Below are 26,799 nucleotides of genomic sequence, written 5' to 3' on the forward strand. Positions count from 1 at the left end.
CCATCGAGACTCTGAACATACATTGCAACGTGGCAGAAGGCATGATCACCAAATCCTCGGATGGCATCCCAGGCAGCCACAAGCAGACAGGTATTATCGCTACGTTCAAACCAAACTCTGAATTCATGGAACCGATTATCTACACACCCTCACCACCGATATACTTCCCTATATCTCGTAATCGCATAGACAACATAGAATTGGCAGTGACAAACGAGAAGGGGGAGGTGGTGAATTTTGCCGGAGCTACTACCACCGCCGTCGTGGAGATTAACGTATAATAAATAACAATCAATCATGGAGCAAATCGAAAGTTACGAGTTGCAATCTTTCCCACCCAATCGTCGCACGTTCGCCAATTTGAACGAACCGAACAGGGAGATTGAATACGATGTGGACGTTGGGGATGGGTTCATTCACCCTCACAGAGCTGATTTGTATATCAAGTTTGATGTGGTGAAGAGAGACAACGGGGAAGCATTTAACGCCAATGCAAATTTAAGACTTGTGGACAATTTTGTGCCGCATCTGTTCTCGCAAGTGGAAGTTAGAAAGCATGGCACCGTCATCGATAGGGTTGACTACCCTGGGATTACTTCTACAGCTGTGGGAACACTGAAACTCTCTAAGACCGATGCAGCATACTACCAGGCAGGGGGATTCGAAGCAGATACAAAAATCAAAACTCAAAGCCACACAGTACTGTTTCCCATGCGCTTGCTTCCAGGCTTCTTCTCCGACTACACGGAGATTATGTGGAAGGGTGGCTTGCGCGTCACTTTTCGCAGAAGCGCCAACGACAACGATGTGCTGATGCGTTACAGCACCTTGAGTGCAGACGGTGCAGCACTTGCCAACACACTACCCGACGCAGCCAAGTGCGTCATCCAGTTCATGGAGCTGCGCATGCCTGTGGTGGAATACGAATCTAACTACGGTCTCAAGTACAAAGCCGACATTTTGAAGAACCCCCAAGTACCCATCCAATTTTACGGTTACCAGTGTGTGCAGAAACCTGCTTCCGGCAGCCATTTTGAATTTGATGTTACTACGCAGTTCAACAGCATCCGGTACGATATGCCTGAGTTTACGGTCGTGCTCTTCCAGACGGGGAAAGATAATAACCAAGAGAAAGATTCTAGCCAGTTTGATAATTGCAAAATTAAAAATGTTTACCTCAAAAATGGAAGGAATGAAGTTTTTCCACGCGAGAACTACAATCTAAACATTACGAACAACGATTACCTAAAACTTTACGAGGCGTACACAGCTTACAAGAGAGTGACTTCCGGCAATGTGGACGTGTACTACAACCCCAACGAGTTCATAGCTCGCAGACCCATGTTTGTCATCAACACATCTAAAAGAAAACAGGTGGTTGTTAACGATCGTACCAACATCAAGATTGTATGCGAGTTCCACGACGCCTTGCCTGCAGATACTCTGTGCAGTGTCATTCTTATTGCAGAGAAAACATTTGTGTATGACGTCAAGAATGAAAGAGTAACTGAACAGTTTTAGATACAAAAAAAAAAATTAAAAAAAATAGCACACAATAAGAAATGTGGAATTTTATATACACAAGTACAAACTACAATAAGCAGTTTCCAGAAGTTTAATTTTGCTGTGCCATGCATGCATGTAATCGAGGAAGTTGAAGTAAATTAAAATTGTTTTTTTTTTTCATTTTGCATTGCCTATTACTCTTTGTTACACTCTGGGCAGGCCTTACTAGTCTGAAGGCGATAGTGGCCCCACGGAAGTGTATGGACCCCACATTCAAGAATACACCTCTTATCGTCGTGTGCATCCAGAGCAACTTTCCTGACAATATTAGTTGTAAGCACATGATTGACGCTTTGGATACGATGCTCTTTTTGTAGAATGGGCGATTTTGTTCTGAGGCACTCGAGGTAATCCTCAAACTTAAGGTGCTCCCGAACCACTTGCCTGCTTACACCCTTTGCCTTTTTTGTTACAGAACCCTCAGCCCGGATCGCATAGGCTTTGGCACGAAGTCCAGCAAAATCCACAATCACATCCCCGTCTTTCTCGTCCTTGAGTTTGCCGGGTATTTTTTTGTTCCGGGGCAGAATTCCATACCGGTTTAGCTGGGGATAGCCCGATGTGTCGAAGAGCTTGACAAAAGCTGGAACTTTGGCTATATCACCATACGCATCGGCCGTGCGAACATGGTACACCAAGCTGTCTGTGTCTGTGTAAAGGAGCGAGATATTGTGCTTGTAGTGTGCACGTAGTATGTCGTAATATGTCTCGAACATGCACAACTTGCTCAGATCCAAAACTGCAGCTCCCACATAGATGGGCTTGTTGAGTAGCACCTCGCCCTGGTTCATGTGAATCAGAGACATCTGTTCATTGTAAATTGTTCGAGATCTGAACAGCGAGCTTGCAACAAGTCGACGACACTGTGTTTTCTTCGTCACCAACCTCACATCAACGCGATTTCGCACATTCTCCATAGTCTTCCCAAATACCGCATTGTTCATTAATTTGAAAAAATCGCGATCAAGTTCCGAAGTGGCAGCAGTACGATGTTTGGTGTTCAGTTCGATGTACGGCTTCAACCATGGAGACTGCCTAAACAAGAGCACGCGGTGAACTACTTTGACCGAGACCTCTTGCTGTATTAACCACTGGAGGTTCCGGTAGTGTAGCACATAACATTTTTTGGGCTCCAAGTCCATGACGAGCTTCGGTTGATCCGAGCCAGGTGGACATTTGAATTCCGGAGCAGGCGAAAGGTCGCAGAATGTATCTTGCAGCTTCTCGGGGAACTCAAGGTCCACCTCGGCGAAGAACCCATGTTCCAAATCGTCGAAGCTTTCGATGTCGAATTTGGAAGGATCAGCCCACTCAAACTGTCCTGTTGGGAGTGGCTGCATCATGGAGTGCCCGTAAAGATTATTCACGTCAGTGTACATGATGTAGCTTGATGGTTGGGAGGGGTCGTAACCAGTGGCCATGTGGTGATTGTTGGCATGTGCGAAGCGTTGCGACACTTGGACCATGCCGCCCCGGATAGCTCTCTCGATGAAAAGCATGATATCAACATCGGAGATAAGTGAAAGTTTAACTTTAGTCAGCAGGAGCATGGCCGACCATGCCAGTCCAGGAAGGCTGTAAAAATATACAGGGTCCAGGTTGTAAATGTTTATGGCAGTCGCCCGAAACGCCTGGAACACATCGGCAAGAAGCGTCACATCAAGCTTCAGGTATGCATCGTGGTAATCACCAAAAGTTCGGCAACCCAACTTGACCCACATAGACTGAGCATGCTTGTACTCCTCGTCGGTAATACCTGAACCTCTCAGCTGGCTGTAGAACTTATCCTGGGGAGGCAGCAACTCTTCTTCCAACTTGGAAGAGTCGGTGACGTATTCATAGGGGTAGACCCCTTTACGCCTGATGAGTGCAACATCTAAGTTCGGGAAACTTGATGTAGTAATGGCTAGTTGGTCGTCTCTGAGCTTCCCAGCAAGAGCATCCAGGCTTGCCTGGAGGAACCTCAGAGAGTCGAGGAACCGAAGCTCGATGCTCCTGCTTTTTGAGTCGGGGATCGGCACCCACTTGCTGATGCTAATATAATGCTCCTCGTTCTCTGCCAGGACATTGATTCTCGCATTGTCGTACCCTAGATGTGTGACCAAGTGATGGAAATCATATCCCGAGCCATTGTGAAAAAAGACCGGTATGAAGCGCGGGTCCCTGGCTCTCAAGTTACATCTGTTGCACCACGGGCCAATGTAGCTTCCGGTCCCATAATGGTCATGGTGGTGGACCTTTTTGTTATCGTCAGTGAAGACCGACTTGCAAACAGGACAATTTAGAGCTATTTCGTGCTGATGCTTGTCTTCCGGAGACAGAGGCAGCATGGGCTTGGGGGCTAACAGCACCTTCCCTATCTTGATGGCTTCCTGTTGCATTCTCTTCAGGAAGTGTTTGACCGGGTCGGGACCGCGATACACATAGGGCTCGGAGGCAATATGGTCTCGCCACACCACAACATAGGAGTAACTCGAGGCCTCGTGGATTTGGAAAGGAATAGTAGAGGATGTTTCGGGGTTGGGCTCGCAGTTAGACAGAGGTTGAAGAAAAGCCTCGAAGTCTGCTACAATATAGGCAGGATGCTTCACCATAGCACTGTGCATGCGAAAGCACTCTACTGCACCAGGTTTGGGCAGGATAGTTCGTGCAGGCTTGTTGGTACCACAGTAGAGCATGTGGCGAGCTAGCTTCTCAGCAGCAATGTTGGGTCCTCGAGAGTGTTTGAATTTATATTGTTTTTGGTTGTCGAAAGTGGACAGGCACCTGCGACACACCACGATGTGACCATTATGTCTATTTTTCTGATTTGAAACAAGCCGAGAGAGGGAACGGATAAGGGTGTAATGGTGATGGGTTTCGTTCTTGATGAGCAGGAGGTTGATTTCTCGTGCACTATCATCATCTACATCACTTACCCGAATAGGGTAGACGATGTTTGCCTCGGTGAGACCGTAAATATTGATGGCTAATTGCAGGCCCAACAAGTCACGAGCACGAACCTCAAACTTGCGAATATGCGAGACTTTTACAGGGTAGGCAATCCCGGCCATTGCATCCTCCAGTTCCGACTCATACTGCTTGTAGTGTGCAACACGGTACGAGTGGTTTTTCCAGTGAACAGGGTGCAATGCTGCCAGCACCGACCAGAGGAAGCATTTGGTGTCTTTGTTCTGAATATTGAGAACAGCTTCCCTTCCTTCAACCTCGGGTGGCAGGGCAATATAGCTAGACCCTGCCAGTGGCAGGAACTTGTTAAGTGTCAGACAAAGTTCGTGGGGGTCGCCACACAGCGAACCGCCCGAGCCTTCAGCCTGATGCTCCTCGTGCTTTGCCACAAGCTCCTCGACAAACTTGTCGTAGATGCTGTCGAGGTCAGTGATATCTGCCTGATGCAGTGTTTTTGCTTTTGTGGCATGGAAGAATTTATATATTTCATCAGACGGTTTCTTATACTTGCAGCATAGCACAGCATAGAATTTAGTGGAGTGTGTGGCCAATGCATCGTTGAGGATGGATATTATCTTAGCTCGCTCGCTCCCCAGAAAACTACGCACATCGCAGAAGCTGTCTGATGTTATGTCAAAGTCTTCTAATAAATGCTCAAACGCAAATCGGTCTGCTTTCTTCGCCAGCTTGACGCGTTTGGCAGGTGGCGATGCATCGAGGGAGGTTACTTCTACCTTTCGCTTGGAAGGTTGCGGTAGAGATGTTCCAGTGCTCTTGCAAGTAAGCTGGTGTCGCTTGAAGTTGGCAATAGAAATATTTTTTCCACACTTAGAGCACAGTTTGGTCGCACATATTCGCTTTTCCGGCACACAAGTACGACAGTGTCTTTGAAAATGTTTACTTGACACAGCAGTTTGGCACGTAGGGCAATTTTTTACAGAACGCATAATGCAGAGATTTTTTGGGGGTATGTTATTTAATATCCAATGGTGTGCAATGCAAAATATAATTGCTCACTTTTTTTAACTATTCTCTATGACCTTACTTGGGTTGTTTTTTTCGCCAAATTATATGCTTCTAGTCTCCTATACAATACAATATACGTACAATATTGTTAAGAGCATCATATTTGAGCAAGTTGCTTGTCACCTAAACACTACAGCTGACAGGTTGGTGAAATCTCACATCAAAGCAGATAATACGCCTCAGTCTTATTTATATATAATTTTCACGGGTGTACAATATTGTCAAAAGCGTCATATTTGAGTAAGTCGCTTGTCACCTAAACACTACAGCTGACAGGTTGGCAAAATCTGAAATCAAAGCAGATAATACGCCTCAGTCTTATTTATATATAATTTTACGGGTGTACAATATTGTCAAAAGCGTCATATTTGAGTAAGTCGCTTGTCACCTAAACACTACAGCTGACAGGTTGGCAAAATCTGAAATGAAAGCAGATAATACGCCTCAGTCTTATTTATATATAATTTTTACAAGCGTACAATATTGTCAAAAGCGTCAGTTTCCCTAGAGGTCTCTTTTTCCATCTTCCCTCTATACAGAATCGACAGCTTCCCGATTTTCATCACGTAGTTCCTTTTTCATTCAATAGATGGCAGAGGTTGTATGATCTTTCAAATCTATGACGCGTATGTTTGCGCTGCTCAAGTTTTTTATACCATTTCAAGCGTGTTTTGTTCAGTAATTTCTCATGTAAACAAACCTTCATTTGTTACGTCTTGCAAACATGTTGCATAAAAATGTTGTAAAAGATTCTGCGATTGAAAAGTTGCTTTTCGATAGCCATGAAGAGGAAAATATGGATTTTGGAAGTAGAGGTGAACACAGGGGTTCATTTTGTGTTAGTGAAACTGAAAAATATAGTGAAAATGAGGAAGAGGTGGCTGTGGCAGGAAAAATATAAAAAGTTGAGGAATAGAAATAGAATGCAAAGGTGTGTGTGTGATCAAATTTATTAGGTGAGTTTCTAATTATCTTTCAAGTAAACTGCATATGTGCAAACTTATTACTGTACTTCCACTTCAATATATAAAATTGCTTGAATAGTTTTCACAATATTTGACATCTTGTTTTGCTGTGCACGGGAGATAGCCAAATTTAAATGGTATTTCATGGCAAAAAATTGTCATTTAAATAGTAAGCGGATAGGTTAATATGGATATTGTCACACATTTCTCTTATTTTATACTGTTGTAAATAGAAAAGATTATGTACGGTAAATATTTTGTATATTATAGGGAAAAAATGCAAAATATCCCCCAATTTTAATTCGATTCACCTCTGAATCGAATTTTTACATATTCTCACGCCGCCATATGTTGTTCTATTTTGCTTCTTTTACTTGCCTTGCTTAATTAACTCTCGCTAATTAGCATTTTTTTGGAAGAAGTCAACTAGAACAACATATGGCGGTATGAGAAATATGCAAATTAAAGAATATTTTAGTAATATAAGGGCCCTAGCAATTAGCTTCGTCGACTAAGAGTACTCTTTTAAACGTCTTCAGCTAGATCGTATTACTACGCGAGGACGTTTAAAATGTTTGGGTGTTGAAAAAGTTTGACCTACTTTTTATTTCTATTGTTTGCTAATAAATAACGCTGATAGTACCTCCTCTCTCTCTCCCCTTTTCTCCTCTGCTGTATGATCAAGATTTTGGAGAGCAAAACATAAAATTTGCATGCATCTGATGTCGAACTAGAAACTTTCGGGGAGTCAACATTATTTTTTTACTCAGTCGTCATATAACATGAACACACGCAAACATTCACATGTGCTTTTATTATTTTGTGTTCGGTAAGTACAAGTTTATTCTTACATAAATTATTGTTTAATTTAATAAATTGTAAACTCAGTGCTATACTAACACTCCTGTGTTTCATTATACAGCTCACAGGTTGAATTGAAAGCGAATGTTGCGTGCATACGGAAATAACACAGAAAAAAAAAAGCGAATGGAAGCAATTTAAAATCAGTGGAGCAAGGTTAGTATTACGAGAACGTAAAAACACGTGCTTTCATTGTTGTCCGAATTCGCGGCAAACGTGGAGTTGGAGGGGAGAGCAGAGAGGCGCGACAGATGCACGCTTGAACTCGCCGTGACCCTGCGCTTGGCAGCCATATTCTTACTTTCACTTTGTACAGACAACATTTACTGATTAGACGATGTAAAACTCAGTGATACTTTAACAGTTTATCGATAATACTGAATGTAGAAAAATTGTAAATAATGAAGTAGCACGTTACATTTTTAATATAACTAGTAAATAGGTGAAAATCATTGTGACGTTTGTTTGGCGTCTACCTTCTGCTTTCGCACTGTGCGCCTGCGCCCCAGAGCGCTGTGGGTGAAGTTCGGGCTGACACCTGGCGAGAAAAATGACAACCATACTACAAGGGGACATGTAGATTGGGACGACTTGCACGTGACTTCGACGGCACTCGAGAACAACAGGAGAGAACGGTACGGAGCGCTTGCCAATCGGGACACAGCCTAAGTTGTACAATTAGGTACAAGTATTGTACAATTAGGTACAAATTGTTGTACAATTATTTCCCCCAGTTGCCCAGTTGGAGTTGGGGGCATAACACTGGTATTCATGTATTTTGTTTAATATTTTATTTCAAATTCACTGTCAGAAACTAGTGTTGCCAGTTCCTGGATGTAGGTTTACCTACTCTGTTGGTTGTCACTGTCAAGCTTCCAGTATTCGTACAGCATAAAAAAACAAACTATAACCCCCTCAACAACGCCAAGATGCTCAATAGCCTAGCAACACATCATGAAAAAACATGCCAAGAGGACCCAGTGGGTTTATAAGTCAGTGCTGCCACTATTTGTAGGTTAGCTTAGCCTGTGAAAGATCATATAGTGGAATTTTTGTGAAGTGGGTTGCCAAATATAACAAGGGGACAATGGGTCCCCCTCATAAAAAGCTACAGTAAAAGCCCACAGGTCGCCAACACTAGGTCCCCAACAGTGTTGCCAGACATAGGTACATGAGCCCCTCAGGCCCTTTGATAAAACTTTACAGTGAACCCAGTTGACAACACTGTCAATCTACGGCAGTGTTGCCAGATGTAAACAGGGTAGACCCCCCTCATAAAAGGCTACAGTGGGTCCACAGTGTTGCCAACTCTGCCCTCAAAATATACATAAAAAGCTACGAAATAGTTGGTGAAATTTTCGTGGGGTGAGTTGGCAACACTGAGCCCCACATGATGATTCGAGCCCCAAATGAGGGCTTCGAACTCTCTATTTTGGTCTACTACTGACGCTCATTGTTCGAAACCTTATTTGCCACTGACAAACCTTTAGGGGAGTTACTTGAACTTATGGAAGTGGTGGAGGAGAGTCAAAGCAAAGAATAGACACGGGAGCCACGTTGAAACGATAACAAATGCCTTTGTCATTAACAGAAGAACAACGCTGTTGTCAAATTTACAATGGCGCGCGTCCCGAAGGGTTAAACAACTCTTTATAACAGAGGTTAGTACTCATTATGCAATACAAATATAATTGTCTACATGCTGAAGATTTGTGCGTAAATAATTGAGACGTTACGGGACGTGCCAAAAGGAACGCACTGTAGATGGTAACACTGTCAGGTCTCCTGGAAATCACTTTTAGGATATAAATTGAAAATTTAACTGGCAACCTAGGTTCCCAGCAGCCTACGAAGGGTATCATTGTAAATACTCGTGACACCGAACACCACTAATGCTGTTGACTAAAAATAACAACCCGAAGTTTCTGTTTTTAATCACGGCATACCTGTTCGAATGTATAGCGACAACAACGTCACAGTTGAGGCGAGTTTATTTACATAATGCCATAAGGCTACATAAGTAAAAGTTTCTTGCCAGTTTGATTCTCACTTGTGAAAATAACCAAGACCACAATGATTCACTGTTTATATCAATTCTCCACGTTGTATGGAAGAGAAAGTTCAGGAACTATGTGAATGGTGAGTGAAAGTTCGGGAACTTTAACCAGTATAAAATGTACATAGCCTTCTCTTCCATATCGTGGTTTGTCGAAACCATCACAAAGTGTCTACTTTAAGGAAAACCACTTCTTTTCCCTGTGTCAGAATTCAAAATGCGCTGCCTGAAGGGCTGCGACGTTGCACAGAGGCTTCCTTATTACGTCATTGCGTAAATGATTTTATTGACCTCTGGTGGCAACAATGAATATCATTCTATCAAACTGGCACAAATGAAAGGGAGATATAACAAAATGACGGCTCCGCGAGCACTATGGTCCATATCCAGTACTCTTCTTGCTGGATCGCCGCAAAGGCTTAAGAACAACAATACTTCCTTTCAATCACACTACTAACATGCAACCTAACCAAACTACTTCCACCCTCACTGCAAACACCTAAAAACCAATCAGACTAACCCAAAATATAATAAATATGAATTAAAATAGTAACACACTAACAAAAATGTAATCATATCTGTTTCGGAAAGCCGAACAAATATGGAAATCTGTGATGATACAGTGGTTCCCAAACTTTTTTGTTTGACGGCGCCCTTAGTGTTTCAAGATTTTTCCGTGGCGCCCAAGTCAGAATGTAGGCCTATTTAACACTTGCAAAGCTCACTTAGTGTAGTTACTTTGCTTAAGTTAAAAAATTAACACATGTTTCAAATTCAGAAACATTTTACGTGGGTTGTAAATAAAGTAGTGGCAACACTGTCAGGAAAAGGTGATAACACCCTGCATGTGTTATCAGGCAGTGAGCAATGTCAGTTTGGGCCAATGTCGATGTGTGGAGTGCCAAACGTGGTCGGTACAGCGAGTGCTGTGGTGTATGTACGACGTTGAAATGAACACCGTTTTCTGCACTGCTCTAAAACATGTCTACAAACTTAGAACATTGATTGTGGATCAAAATCCAGGTTGCCTGTGGAAAAAATGCACGACAATGTCAGCAAGACTTTCATGAAGCCTGTAGCAACAATACCTAGCCGTATCTGATGGTTGCATAATGGGTAAGCGCATTTCTTTAGGAGATTGCGATGCGTCTGTGAGAACAACCTCAACATGAGGAAAATTGCATCATCCTGGGTTCTCAATATTATCACCATTGTGGAACCTTCAGGTAAAGCTAGTTATTGTTGCTTCAGGCTTCGTGCAAGTTTTGATCATATTCTTGTGCATTTTTGTCATGATCGAACCTGGATTTTGATACACAATCACTGTTCTACCTTTGTAAACATGTTTTAGAGCAGTACAGAAAATGGTGTTCATTTCAACCTCCCACATACACAACACCACTCGCTGCACCGACCACTTTTGACACTCCAAACTAACATTGCTCACTGCCTGATAGCACATGCACGGTGTCATTACCTTTTCCTGACAGTGTTGCCACTACTATATTTACAACCCACGTATGTATGTAAAAAGTACTAAAGAGACACGTATTTCGAACAATCATACCATTGACTGAATTCGACACGTGTAGACTAACAAGTATGTGCCATTCAGTGAAAATATTGGCATATTTCTCGGCGCGCACTTTGGAAACCACTGAACAAAAGAGAAAGAAAAAACGGTCGGAAAATCTCTTTAAAAAACTCTCAAAATTTAAATCAAATAATGTTAATGAGGAAATGAGGCGTTGAAAGTTCCGTGGCTCACAAAAAGGAAATGCTTTGCTGAGAAGCTTTGCGAAGAACCTTGCTGAATACAGAAACGTCAGTACAAAGCAGAGGTTAAGATTTCCAGCAGTGAAAATACATCTTCTTTGCACCTTTCAAGAACTACATGCTGTTAGAGTTACCCACGAGGAGAACACTTGACTATTTAGCCAGACAGAGCCCCTGAGCACAACTTACCACAGATGATATCCATGGCACAGGCCGTGATGTAAGGGTACACGTTGAACTTCTCCGAGTTAATCTCTTTCTTCAAATTCTGCACCAGCACCTCTGAGTTCTCGTTGAACACATGCACGAAGTTATCCAGGATCTTGAAGTGGAAGGTGGGCGTGATCATCTTCCTGTGAGAGTGCCACTTGGATCCTGGTGGGAGAGAGGGGAAAATACAATGTTTTTTCGGTCTAGTCGCCCACAGAACGGCGGTTAACACTGCGGAAAGTATAATCCCGTCTGCCGGCAAACAGGATGCAATATCCGTGTAACTGGAGCCGCTAGCTATGTAATGTAACGTTCTCTCATTAACGTTGGATCGAACCAAGAACCTTTAACCATTGAGGTTAGTGAAGAAACTCGAGGTATCATTCATTCTCTTGATTTGAGTACTCGCTCTTCTTGGTAAGTCTAATAGTAACGAGATAGAGGTACTAACTACACACTTGGAAATGACAAAACACAAGCATTTGGATTTATACCTAGTCTAGATCAACATGGTTGGAAAGGACTATACCTGTCTGTCTCTGATGATAAAGTTCCGCTGATGGCTGATCGAATCGAATTGTGATCGACCGCTCAATCTCCTCAGTTGTTACTTGTTCGACGACTCCAGGCAAAAGACCCCACACCACCCGTTGCTCTCAGTTTTGTTCTCTTCCCCGTAACCCTGGTTATTGTCCTGCCATTTGCTCATCACCTTAACTCTAGTAAACCAGAAAGATTTGTTAATACCTGACATGGCATTCTTTGAATGAGTAACCGCCGATGACTGAGGTTCAGAATCCTGACTTGATATGATTCTCTATTTAGAGAAGTTTGATACGGTAATGAAGGAAGCTCATACAATTACATGGACAGTTGCAATTAAAATGAGCACGTACCTTGTTTCACGAGGCGTTGGAAGTGATGTCCTCCTGCAACCACACATTTACGGCATTTTTAAAGGAACTTTCACAATCACGTATCAGTTCATCTTCCAAAATTGCTTCAGTTTCCCTCTTGATATATTCTTTCAATTCTTCTAGTATGGTTTCAGGTTTGAAAGCTTGGTAGCTCGCCATGCAGACGTCATGAAAATGTATGTTTCTTGTTCAAACCGCCAGAGGGATTTTTGATCGTACTTCAACTTTTCTCCTCATTAAGCACACGCCGTTTTAGCCTTTGCTTCTTATCAAGAACAGGCCCTGATTACCTAACTTTGGTCACAAGTATCCATCCGAACACTGCCTCTGTGTAAAACATGAACATCCCTAAACGAATTCGTAATGAGGTAAGAGTCGTGCATAAAATTACGTTGTTTCAAATTGTACGGATAGCGTGGCATTATTAGACTGCAGAAAAGCACCAGTAATACGTAAACTAAACACTTGATAACACCTTAACACTTCACAAACACATGCAAACTGGACACCAGCTATCTGACGCGTCCGGTGGCAAGTCAGCGTACAGCTGGGTCTATATGCCGGCAGATGCGAACTTACTTCTCGCCGAGCTAGCCGACGTTCCGCAGGCGACTCAACGAAACAGGCACTGTATAAGCACCCGAGGCACGTTCTCTACCATGTTAACCAAAAACTAAAAATGTTGACCAAGGCAGAATTTACTTTATTTTTAAAATATAAACAAAACGTTACCTTTCAACCTTCTAGCAAGGTCTTCTTCAGACTATGTACCAAATACAAATGAAATAAGGTACAAAACAGGAAGAGAGATATATATACACAAAAATAACTCCCCTCCAGACACAAGATAATTAGATAGTTGTTTATCTGGAACATTCATTTCCAGGTGTTCCAGCAGGTAGCCTTCTCCTGTCAACTGCTGTTTCATCTGACAGACGATTTTGATAAACATTTCCTTTCATCTGGAACGTGGTTGAACTCCTTATCTCATGCTCTTTTTTCTTATCCTTTCTTTCTTCATTCCTCTTCCTTCTTCTCTCCTCCTTCGCTCTTGTCCTTTCTACTCTTTCTAACACCTTCTTCGATTCTTTGCCCATTCCAGTAAATTCTGTCTTCTTCCCCTTTCTTCTCTATTTCCTTGGCCTCCTTCCATTTTCTATCTAGTACTCTAGTAAAATAAATTCTGCCTTGTTCAGCATTTTGAGTTTTTGGTTATCATGGAAACATGGCTTAATGGTGTTATTCTAGCATGTGTGACATTTCCAAAGACAGAATAAATCATTTTCGTTTTTCTTGGTTCATTGAGTTATATAACAATTGTGGGTACGCCAGCGCTTGGGGTATTTGAACCCGTTACATTATACGAGGTCATTATATGGCCCCTTACCATAACTAGAATCAACACTTGTCTCTGAGGAGTAAAAAATTTTTCCGTGTGAATAGCTGAGGTAGTAAATGGCATTCAGAACATGTATGGAAGAAAAATGAGGCAACACACAATCATACAGAGAATTTTACTGGCCATTCGTCCAGTCATCAGAGCTTTGTTGACTTGCAAAACTTCAGTTACCGGGCTGTATTACGTAGAACTGAGATTGACTTTTAAATGCCTTCTCAAAAGGTCATCCATTACATCTCAGTTTCCGTTGGAGAAGTTAATGTGTAAACATTTGGGTGTGGGTGACGAAGGTTGTATATAAGTATATAAAAATGAAACTGCGTGTACGTAATTATGTTCAAATTTTTCACAATGCTTGGATCGTCTTCATTTCATATTGACTCAATTTATATCTCTAGTGTAAATGTGGACCTTTGCGGATATATATCAATCTAGAAAATCCACAAGATCGGAGACTTTACCTACCTGTGCTTGTCAGCAACCCTGTTCCCAGCCAAGAATGTAGAAACAAATAGCTAGGGGCCTTGTCTAGATGCTTCGAACTGCTGAGAACAACCTAGAAACGAAAACGATATGGAAATTTAGTTTTAATTTGAATATTCATAGAAACTATAGGGATGAAAGAAAATTTTCAAGCTCTCTTGAAGGCGATATTCTATCTCTGGATATCATTCTGGTTAGTTCCTGATACTACCGAGAGATAAAGTCACCTCCATCTTCACTTCAATCTCTGAAGATGAGAGTAACATTAGCTCTAAATCCCTGAATATGAGAGTGAAGTTAAGTCTCAGTTCAGTTCTTAAAGACGTTACCTTTCAATCTCAGAGAAGATGAACATGGCATTAGATCTCAATCCCTGAATATGACAGTGACGTTAGCTCTATATTGCTGAAGATGACAGTGACGTTAGATCTCAATCCCTGAATATGACAATGACGTTAGTTCTCACTCACTGAATATGACTGTGACGTTAGATCTCAATCCCTGAATAAGACAGTGACGTTAACTCTCAATCCATGAAGATGACAGTGACGTTAGCTCTATATTGCTGAAGATGACAGTGGCCTTAGATCTCAATGCCTGAATATGAGAATGACGTTAACTCTCAATCACTGAATATGACTGTGACGTTAGCTCTATATTGCTGAAGATGACAGTGAGGTTAGATCTCATTCCCTGAATATGACAATGACGTTAACTCTCAATCCATGAAGATGACAGTGACGTTAGATCTCAATCCCTGAATATGAGAGTGACGTCAACTCTCAATCACTGAATATGACTGTGACGTTAGCTCTCTACGTCTAAAGATTAGAGTGACGTTAGATCTCAATCCCTGAAGATGACAGTGACGATAACTCTCAATCACTGAATATGACTGTGACGTTAGCATTATATTGCTCAAGATGACAGTAACGTTAGATTTTAATCGCTAAATATGACAATGACGTTAGCTGTCAATCACTGAATATGACTGGGACGTTAGCTCTTATTCCCTGAATATGATAGAGACGTTAGCTCTCTATGGCTGAAGTTGACAGTGGTGTTAGGCCTATCGCTGCAGGTGACAGTGACGTTAAATCTCACTCTCTGAAGATGATTGTGATATTAGCTCTCCATCCCTGAAAATCACAGTGACTCCTCTCTATCACTGAAGATGACAGTGGCGTTATATCGCAGTCCCTGAAGATGAGTGTAACATTATCTCTCGAAAGCATATCTGGAACTAACCTGGATGATATATCACTAGAATGCTTTCATTATTGGAGATCGTTTTTCTTAGTGTGCAATATTGGCGAATTTATAAAATACACTAGAAACAGTTCCCATCAAATGACTGAGGGCATTTAAGAAGGTTCTCGATAAGAATCCCATTCATCTTTAATCTCTTCATTCATCCTCATTATCTGGACAGGTTGGATTCGTCTTTAAACTAATATACAAATCTAAGTTTCTTCGGAGCATAAAGTAGTGTTACGTCTCGGTTTATTTCCCAAAGAAGTACAGAAATGATACACGAATGAAAATTATAAGAGATATTGAAACCAATGACTTACTTCCATATCCTTAGGGTGCATGACATTGACGTCCGGTATCCATCCAGCCCACATCCTGTACAATGGACCATATTTCTTTGCCACACCCGATAATGTGCTGAAAAGTTCTGGAGAATATAAGAAAAGTAAGTAAATGGCAGGTAATTTATTAATGCAATACAAAAATTAATTACAATTGTCATGCAGTGCCCTGCGAACTGCACCAAGGGTAGAAGCCCGATCTTACCGAGTTCGAGTCATACCAGACAATGCTCTATTTAGGATTTTATTTTTTGATGAGCTGAACCTGGAGCCTTAAATGTTGATACACATTAATTTAGTTATTTGTACGCTTCCCTCAACGCACAAAAACTGCACTGCTAACCGATATTCAGTTTTTAAAATATTAATTTATTTGTTGATTTGTACTTTTTCCAAGACACACATTCCTACAAATCCACCACGAAATTGTTTTTCACGGTTATACATTTCGGAAAGGGATGACTCAAGCCCCATTAGATTAGCTCTCCTCTTCGATAAGCTCTTGTTGCCAAAGCGTACATTGATATATTAAAATTTAAAAAAATTAAAATTGTTTGTGTCTCAGCACTTACGCTATTTGCACCCATGACATTACACGGGGTCAAGCCCCTTACCATGAATAAATAAAATCAACACCTGTCTCTTGAGGACTACAATCTCCTTACAAATGTTAAAAGCTGAGTCTGTAAAGGAGCACTAAGCACATATATGAACATAACACAACCTTGCATAGGATTATACTAACCGTATGTCCAGACGCCAGGACATCGTTGACCTGAAGTTACCCGGGTGTAATAAGGTTGGCTTTTAAGATCTTACCTTAAAACCCCCAAAGTGTAGAATTTTTTGTGATTAATCGTTTACATATTTCAACTAATCAGCATTGATTCACATCGTCGCAATAAACGTATGGGGAAAAAACGATCTTTTAATAACGAAATGAAAGCAAATAAAATTCAATTTCTATGAGATGACTTAACAGTGACATATTTTCACGTAATTTGGGTTACTGTGGGTAAATTTCCTTTATAATAAGTTCACAATTAAGTGCTAAATTTAGTAAGGCCTTTGTGGCATGGTTGCTAAAGGTGCAGGAATTTTAAATAAATTCGATTTCGGTCCAGGAGAGAAAATCAGCAAGCGTAAATGGGTTCTGGACCATAAAGAACCTTTTTTACCTGCAAAGTAATTCAATTCGGCCCAGAAACCTTTTTTCGGATCAATTTAAATACGGTTCAAGAACCTTTGTTCCGGATGAATTTAAATACGGTCGAGGAACCTTTCTTCAATGAAACAATACGCAATTTGGACCGAATTTAAAATGTGATAAAAGGTTCCGGTCCTGTTGCGGAACCCAAAGAACTCATGGACCTTTACCAACCCTGCTTTGTGGTGCATATTATGCCACTAACCTTCACGTGATGCGTTGAAAAATGTCGGTGAATTTCCAACTATAGGATACGCCTTCGGCCCAGGAAGCTGGTCGATGTAGTGGATGATCCTGCCCCTCTTCAGCCATTTGGCGGCAAGCACAATGAACACGGGCAGGAAGAGTAAACCGTAGACAATCAACGAAGTCATCGCAACCGTGTTGTAAACTTAAGTCGTGCTGGACCAATACTCGGAGTTTTGTATTCTTGCACTGCGTCGATAAACTGTAAGAGACTGTTACTTCATCACTTTTGACCTCTTCCTTGCTATCTGAGTGTTATCTCCTGACACGATGATTCTGCTGCTTTTAGCTTCGAAGATTCCTACCTCCTTATCTATTCTAACTCGTTCCAACGTGTGATGTAAATGCAACCATGAGCCAACCTCTCGTTCTGTACTGCAATGCCATTAACATTCGTGACCTTCTGGTGTTGAGTACATACAAATGACAGCGGGGAAAATGACATTCATTGTCCAGCAGATTACATGTGTCGCCCAGTAATAACCGGAAATATAGAGGTTACCTGTGCCGCCCCCGTGGCGGAGTGGTTAGCACATCGCGCTACGACGCCAGGGGTCCCGGTTTCGAATCCCGGCCTGGACATGGATGTTTGTGTGTCTTTTCATCAATTTCATCATATCATCACTCATCCCCATCTTCGTAAATTAGCCAAAAGTGGCACAAAAAGTGAAGTAAAATAAAACCAATCAATCAATAAATTATTGCTACCTGAATCTTTGTACCAGACTAATGTTAGGGTTCTTAAAAGTCCAGGATAAATTATATTCCAGTCCAGGAGAGAAAATCAGCAAGAGTAAATAGGTTTTGGACCGTAAAGAACCTTTTTATCTGTAAAGTATTTCAATTCGGTCCAGGAACCTATTTTCGGTATCAATTTAAATACTGTCCAAGAACCTTTTTTCCCGGATCAATTTAAATACGATCCAGTAACTTTTTTTCCGGATCAAATTTTAAATTCGTTCCAGGACTTTTTTTTTCAATGAAACAATACAGAACTTGGACCAAATTAAAATTGTGCGAGAAAAAAGATTCCGGTTCTATTGCAGAATCCAATAGAATTAGAATTTGACAACCTTGCTCTTACGTTTAATGCGAGGAAAACAGTTTGGTTTTATAATTCTAAAGTCTCTAGAAACGCAATGGATGGATGATATTCAACCTGACGTCATCATGAAGTCCACTTTGGGAAGAAACAGCATCAAGTCTGGCAAACAGATTTGCGGATGTTTAGGAATGCAAAAGAAAACCTTGTTACAGCGAGGAAATTTAGGATATTTTATACCTATGCATTCCTCACATGTTCATGATATAATCATACCTTGAATCATTTCGACAAATACCATACGCACAATGCGTACCCGGCATGTTTTCAACCCAGGATCTGATCTGTTTGCCCGAAATATGGCGGCAGGGCGTGATTTCGCGCAATGAATTGTGGGGGAAGTTGATCGCTGAATGCCATGCAATGAATCAATAGGATAGTTTGTACCAAAATTTAGGTTAAATTAATATTTGCTAGAGAAGTCGGGTCGGGTACCCTATTCTACACCCTCGAATTTTGAATATTTTTTTTCATTATGAAGATTATGTGATCCTATTTGTGAATTTTAAAAAATTGGAGCGCGGAAAGAAGTATTTACGACTGTACAGCCGTTTAAAGTTGCGATTTTGTCGTTTGAAATTGTTGAGTCCAAATTTCCCACCGGTTCCGGGCTCCGCCCCTGGGGTAATTGACTTAGCACCCCCTACCGCTACCGCGGCCCCGCCTTTATCTATAGAGTCCCTTTTAAAGGCATGTTAGAAATTGGCCGAAGTCACCTGCCCCCAACACTATTTCTCACTGTTTTCCGCATCGACACATGAAGATACAAAAAATGAAGGCTAAAATTAAACCAAAGAAGGTAACTCACCTCTTTTTACCAAGGCCAGGTATTGAATTGTGGGTCGAAGTTCAATTTGTAATTACAAAAATGAAGTAACACCTACGTTGAAAGTCCTTGTTGTCCTTTTCCACAGAATACCAACCTCCACTCCCTTCCCATCATAAAAATTAGAAGTCGCAAATTATACCATCCCACAAGTCATTTAGAAAAAACAACCCTCCCCTTTACGGCATGCAGTTGCAAAAGAAAATAATTATTTCCAATTTCTGAAGTCGCATAAATGAAATCCAATGTCTGAAATGTCCAATCCGCCAATATATCACACAAATCGCAATTGCAAATGTTCCTATTGCACAAGTCAATCATAAGAAGAAAAAGAAGAAAATCAGACGTGCGCCTGTGACTTCAATCGATCATCCGAAATCTTCAGACTTGCGCCTGTGACATGAATGCATCATTCGCCATCATAAAGGTCTGAAAAACCTTTTTGACGTTACGCAAGGAATTTTAATTTCATAAAAAACGTAAGTTTCGTAGCACGTAGATCTAAAAAATTACTTCCCGCGCTATTTAGAAACAATGTTTATTATGAAGAACTAATTTTTGTAACGAGAATATTTGAAATGTGCGAAAAATCGAGGGTGTAGAAAAGGGTACCGGAGCCGAGAAGTCATTATATGCACTTGTATCTTTCTTTTTATGAAGACGATTATCAAAGAAAATTCTGTCTGGCTCAAAATCATATTTGTAAGATAATAATCTTGAGGTCAAAGATTGAGTGTTTTTTATATGTGGCTTCATAATAGATGGAATTGAAATGTAACTTTATTAGAGTTCTTGACGAGATTTATTTCTTATGAGGTGATGATGTGTTTTTACAGCAACCCTGATAAAATATGAGAATTCCCCCCCCCCCTTCTCTCTCTCTCTCTACATCCATTCCTTACTGCAAGGGTTTAGTGGGATGAGGTAAGTCAAGTCCAATATTAGTACTGTCTCTCCCGTCGAGAAGAAGTAATTTTTAACTAGGCTGCGGATTGGACACAGCTGTCTCACACATCGTCATTTGCTGCAAGGGTTGAACCTTGCAATGTGTCGTACATGTAATGTTATTTTAAATTCTCATCGAACGTGCCGATTTTACTTTCGTCAGACAAGGTTTCTATCTTCCCAACTGTTAGGCCTAATCATCCATGTCGAGAGATGATAGCAGTGTTTCAAGAAATGTTACTAGCTTTTTGAGAAGAGCGAGTCTCTCACGCTGTTGCTGAGGAAGTGTTTAGTCTCTCCTTACGTTTTTAATGTGTTGTATGTATCCTGTGCAGATCCTTTACAACCCTGAACTTTCAACCTTTCTCTAAGGGCTCTTTACACCCTTTTTAAATCCCGTAACTGGCGTGGTCCCTGGGACCCGTGGCCTAGAACAAAGCTCTCGCTCTCGGAAGCAATAACACGCACTTCCCTCTCCTTTTCGGTAGCTTTATGTTTTGGAAAATCACGTAACCTGCCCGCACCACTTCGCTAGCTGCGTTTTAGTTTCAGAGCAATAGACACTCGTGGGTCCCACGGTCCCACGCGACGCTGTTTGCGTAAGCGAGTTGACGATCCGTTTTTTTAGTGAAAATAACCTTGACACACATCAATAAGTTGGAAGCGGAAGTGAATTGTCAGATCTGGAGTCTGATAAATAGAGCCCGGAAGTTCAGGCATTTATTTTCGTTAAAATAGGCAGGCAAAACGGCATTTATAATGTGGAAAATAGGCACTGAAAATGAAAAAAAGGCAAAATAAACCGAAAAAGGGCACATCTGGAAGTCGCTTACTTTTATCTATAATTTCTTGCAAAATATTAAAATCTACATTGGGAAGACCATTTCAATTTTCTCCGTCTTGATTGCACATAACTACAAGGTGTTTTTTTAAAGTTCTCAACATTCATTGATAGTCGTCTTGTCAGAGAGAATGTTTTTCATAATAGAAAATGATCTTTCTACTTCGACAGAAGTTATTGGAGCATACATAAAACAAGCTAATGTAGCTGGACTCATTTTGGTAACAGCATTTTCACCTTTTAGAATATCACAAATTGTTTTCAATTGTTTCAAGTCCTCATTTGCACTCACTACCCGTTCGCACTTTTCCGCAACAGCTGACCCCTTTTCTCCTGGCACTTCCATCATCTAATGCATAGATTCCTCGTAGATTTTCATGGATGCTATAATTGTAATTGTCTCTGGCAATGCACCATAATGTGCAAAAATAAACTTGAATAGCACAGGAGTTTTTTCACTTCACGAATTGAAGCCGCTTCATTTTCTGGAAGAGCATCGATCACCTCACTGATTTTTTCAAGGTTGTTAACATAATATATAGCTGCTGATATCCAGGTTCCCCATCTTGTCAAGACTGGTTGCGGAGGTAAACTAAGCTCAGGCGCAACTTCCTGAAATTTTCAGGTTCGAGAGGGAGATTTCAGAAATATCTTCTTTGTGTTCGAAATCAACCTCTCCACTTCAACAGTCAATCATGCACAAGAAATGTTAACCGAAAGGCAATATCCGAACTCAGCATGAAATACTTTTTTCTCACACTTTTCTCCTTCAGCAATGTTGAAAAATGCGTGAGTTCAATATTACTTAAATAAGGCGAAAATTATTCACATAATAAACAGAAGAAAAATAAATGCCAACAACGTTTTTGGGAGAAAACTAATTTATACACATTTTTTAAAAAAATTGTCAAATTTCATTGAAAAAGGCAAAAAAAGGCATTATAATTAAAAATAGGCAGTGAGGTCCCAAATAGGCAAAATAGGCAAAATGAAAAGGCTTCTAAAACATTCGAAACAACATAAAAAACGTATATCCGGAAAGATTTTATCAATATATGCAGTAGATAAAAAGAGGCATTTTGCCAAACGTCCGGGATCTACTGATAAAGGTGATAATGAAGTACTTATCTCCAGTGATTATCGCTGCGATCAATTAGCATGGGTTCGAATCCTTGCCTGGGCATGGATGTTTGTGAATGTCCATTCATCAATTTGATCATATCACCACTCATCCCCATCTTCGCAAATTAGCCAAAAGTGGCACAGAACGCAAAGTAAAGTAAAGCAAATCAATCAATCAATCAATAATTTTGACAGAAATTATTTTGTGTGATTTATTTTATGTCATTTTGTTTTCTTTGTGTAATTACATATATGTTGTGTGATAATTGAACAACTATATGATTTTTTTGTATCTTACAGTCACATAAAATTGTACTTACAGAGCCGTTTTGAAAAAAGGGCAGATTTTTGTAGCGTTAGGTAAATTGAGTAATAAAACAGCAATAACGGAAATAGTGTACAAAGGTTTGTCATAATTCCATAAAAAGGTTCAAAATACATGATAATTTGTAAAGAAGTTCGCTACTGTTTGCCCTTTACATTACAATCTGGCACCATGCAAGTTACGGGTTAACTTTAATCTAAGGATTTTAGATAAGAAGTGTTTTTTCTCTCGTGTTCTTTGAAGGGCGTCAAAAAGACAAATTTTCCTATACACACAAAACTTATAACTCCCCCATTCATTCATTCCAAGGTTTTACGATTAGGTTGTAACAGTACTAACATCCAACTTAGAATTTAACTCATTATTGAAATAATCAGTCCAAAATGTATATCATCAAGTTTCTCATAACCTTAAAAAGTACTAATATATGTTGTTCACATGTGCTTTCCCCAATTACTCCTGTGGGGGCCTCCCCGACGGCGCAGTCGTAGCGTCGTCGACTTATGATCAAGGAGTCCCGGGTTCGATACCCGGTGGAGGTATATGGTGGTTCGGATACCACTTTAAGCTGTAGATTCAGTCCCGAGTAGCCTTTCTGTGCATAAAATTGGAATTAAAACAACAATTCAATTTCAATTAATTCTGCACTTAAGCAAAACACAGATCACACAATAATCTAAATAACAATATCTTCTTATTAATAATAATTAATACTTACGTACCTCGAATTAAATTTTCCCAGTTCTGCTTTATGATTTTTTTACGTCATACGTTTTTCTTTCTTCCCCTTTTATCAGGTGTTTGTTGCTTGGAAGAAACAATGCAAGTATTGTTATATCATCGATTTCCTGTTTCAAATCTAAATATAGAAATTCCAAATACCATTTTCTTTCTTAATCGAACTCTTTTACAAAAATGTTTCTATGCCAACCATCTTTACTCAATTTAATTGTTGCCTCATTGACAGTAGCGACGATAATGGCTATAATAACCATCTTGCGAACTTAATAAGGGAAATGGCGCTATATTTAACAAGTTTCATAACTTTTCGCTGTATTTCACTCTAACTTTCCACACTACAACTCCCAGGCTTTCACTCATACAACGTTCACTATTCCATAGGCTACCGAATCAGTTCAATATAATCTCAAACCAAATAGATATATTCACCTCATATTCATGTTTTATCAGCAACATTGAAAAAATTGTACATAAGTAGTGCTTTTGTGAAACTGATCTATTTACCTTGGTACTGTTTTGGCTTGTTTATTTTTCTTTATTTTATGTTATCCTTTCTTTTGTGTTTTTAATATTAATCTATTGTTTGGAACAGTTCTTTTCCACCACTGTCCATATCTATATTTCATTTCTAATTATTTTCTAATATCATTCAAGAACTCTAGCATTTCTTCATATTTCTAGATCTTTCCAGCATTTCTCCGATTTCGCAGCAACTTCTTGCCAGTATTGCTGTAAGATTCCCCCTCGCAAACCCTAAATCGCCACACATGACCCATGACGGATTCGCCCCGAGTCTAGCCTCGCATCGCACCCATCTTTACTTCTGAAATCCCTATGTCTTTACACTAAACGTTCTCGCGAATATCTTAAATCTGGCAACTATCGGCTAACCTAGCTCTCTCTTCTATTCATCTTTCCACTAATGGCCCAGAGGCAGCCACTGCTATTGTCAACTGTGTGTCTCTCTCCAGCCATTCTGGCGGCACAAGTCATAAAACTCATTGTCTCACAATAACCCCTTTTATACGTCCCGATCATCTGGTCTGCATCCTCCTGTACTGGTTGCAAACTCCAAAGATGTGTCACTAGAATTATAGTAATATAATAATATGGTTGGATACTTTGCTTTGGTGTGGCGGGATTATATTGCCTGAAGGCATAGGAGGTTTGACATCACTGCAAACTGTCCTTTGCTGCTTGTAACTTTTCCCTCCAAATTTCCACCAATAGAATTCAAAAAGTCAACTCAATTTCGGCATAACCATAACATTCTAAATTTTGTGGAAACAGTTTTGGCTCGAATACGGTGAAGGACGGAGGTGTCGAATACCATCGAGATCCGTCGGTGACCACTAAGCAGTACCGAGTGTAAGAGATATTATGGTGGACAGTGTTAAGATACCTAAGTGTGTGAGATGACAAAAACAAGTTGACGTCCAAGTTGCTATGCTTATTTTCAGTACAAGTTTATTGTGCGGACAGTGTTATAAAATACATAAGTGTGAGCAAGGAACTAAATGCACCAATGGATCGGTTTGACCAGTGTAGAACCGGTGTTTTGATAAAGGACCACAGGACGCAACAATAGGAGCTTCACCACGGCAGTGTCGTCCAGGAACCCATGGAAGGGGTAAGAAAACGAAATTAAAGAACAGTGCGCCAGCTCAGGTGATTCAGTAATCATCCCCTCTCGAAAATGTCAATCACAACAACTAGAACTTTTGTATCTAAAAACTTTCTTCTTTAATTATCTTAATCAGCATTAAACTCAAGTAAAATTGTTTCCAATCTTCTTTTTTTGTTTTAAGTAATTATCTTTATTTGCAATGAAAACCTTCAGTGGTGTCCCACCCCTACCGACTAGCTAGCTGGAGGCGGACTGTGGTGATTGTTTCATTGGTATTAGGTTGTATCTACCGAAGGATTAGTTCTTAATCCTGAAGGTAGCGGCACCCTAATATCCGTGCCTCTTTGGCAGTGACCACTGTCCGCCGATGCAATGGAAGAGACCATTGCATCCAAGGATGTTGAATTGTACCATCGCATGTTTTACTGTTGTTTCTTTCTGGTTTAAAATGGCTTCTGCAGTACTGGAAATTTCAATAAATAAATAAATTAATTAAGGGCTTCTATACTAAAAAGTAACAGAAACTCAACGATTTGAACACCATCGTCAATATGCAAGAATAATGGAACAAATGAAACAGTAATACGTAGTAGGTTGCATAATAAATACACTATAATGAATACTACAGATAATGTAATGATTTAAATGTCGACGAGTGTAAGAATTTTATTACAACAAAATACCTCAATTTATTTTTTTATGTAATCATGTCTGTAGAAAACTTATACCTATTCTTGCATTTACACACAAAGTTAGTAAATTCTAGGACACAAGAGAAAATAACAAATGTTTTCTAGTGCTCATCAGTGTTTGAATATAAATTACACTCAGTATTATCAAGATGTTCTAAGACCTCTTGGAGACAACTAGAGAACACCATGAGGGTCCTAGGACCATACTAAAAAACAATATATTTTATTAAGTAATATCGTTTTAATTATGCACTGAATCCTCTCAGTTAATACGATGTCTTGAATAATGTCCTAAACATCGTATGCAAGTAACATTTCAGCAGCTTTCGTGATTATAAACTATAAATTCTAATGCATGTGTTTCTTCTTTTTACAGGTAAGCGTGCACGAGTTTAGATGGTGAAGCGAACAGTGTTCTTGGAAGAAAGGTACGTAATTTGTAAGGATTTTTTAAAAATGTTTGTTGTTGGGAAATCCACAAATTCATCCTCCTCGTGGTTAGAGTTCTTCGGGGTGTGTACTACCTGAATTTTTGGTTGTGTCCTAATTGCGAACAGTCATAATTGCGAACAGCGCCTAAATCGTCCAAATTGCGAACACACAAAAGTGAGAAATAATTCCATGTCCTAATTGCGAACACATGGAACTGAAAAACCTGTTTTTAAAAACAAATAAAGGTAATGACGTAGAGAGACAGCTGGCTAGTATCAATCGTAACGATCTGTAGAATCTTTGAAAATGTAAGGTACGAAGAAGTCCAAATCCCAGACAATTAGCCATCACGTTTCCAGACAGGAAATATCTAGAAACATCTAAGGAATGCGTTGTCAGACATTGCCGAGCTTCCTTGATCGCCATCGTTGTAAACAGGTGTAAACAATCGCAATCAATGAAGAGACGACAGGTAACTGATTCGGCATTATTGAGGAGATTCGATTGCAATAAATGTCTGGAGTCAGTCGCGGTGAGTTGAGAACGAATATTGAGAGGAGAGTCACGAGCATTAGATGAATAGAGGGAGAAGTACAATTGGAGGAAGAAAGAGTTAATGCGAGTCGCGAGTCGGACTCTTTGTACAGTCACGACCATAACCATACTTCGCAGAAATTCAGCTGCTATACAGAGACAGGTATACCTTTCCATTAGCCAAGCTGATCCAGTCTTTGGGCGTTTAATACTCAAACGTTGTGTTTTGCCATTCATATGTGTGTAGTTATTACCTCTCGCACCTTGCCATCACGCTCACCATGAGTAGCGAGTTGCTCCATGTTTAAGGATGAATGATCAGTGAGCTACATCACCCAGTCCGATCCCAGATACCG

At 40.3% G+C, this 26,799-nt stretch overlaps 3 protein-coding genes across 3 annotated transcripts in view; 1 reads left to right on the top strand and 2 right to left on the bottom strand.

Annotated features, from left to right (window-relative positions):
* Positions 1-17,488, bottom strand: part of LOC145989731 (cytochrome P450 4C1-like) — a 49,490-nt gene extending 32,002 nt beyond the window's left edge. Inside the window, exons 1-4 of the mRNA XM_083125005.1 lie at positions 17,216-17,488; positions 15,783-15,889; positions 14,191-14,281; positions 11,389-11,574 (exon numbers count right to left, since the gene is read on the bottom strand). Coding sequence (XP_082981131.1) covers positions 11,389-11,574; positions 14,191-14,281; positions 15,783-15,889; positions 17,216-17,384 — 553 coding nt within the window. The 5' untranslated portion in view covers positions 17,385-17,488. The remainder of the gene's footprint in view (positions 1-11,388; positions 11,575-14,190; positions 14,282-15,782; positions 15,890-17,215) is intronic.
* LOC145989730 (cell adhesion molecule Dscam1-like) overlaps positions 1-26,799 on the top strand; it is a 505,150-nt gene that overhangs the window by 64,149 nt on the left and 414,202 nt on the right. The window lies entirely within an intron of this gene.
* LOC145989733 (cytochrome P450 4C1-like) overlaps positions 1-26,799 on the bottom strand; it is a 147,264-nt gene that overhangs the window by 60,764 nt on the left and 59,701 nt on the right. The window lies entirely within an intron of this gene.

This window comes from Lepisma saccharinum, chromosome 7 (assembly GCF_977018435.1).
Source record: "Lepisma saccharinum chromosome 7, izLepSacc3.1, whole genome shotgun sequence".
NCBI lineage: Eukaryota > Metazoa > Arthropoda > Insecta > Zygentoma > Lepismatidae > Lepisma > Lepisma saccharinum.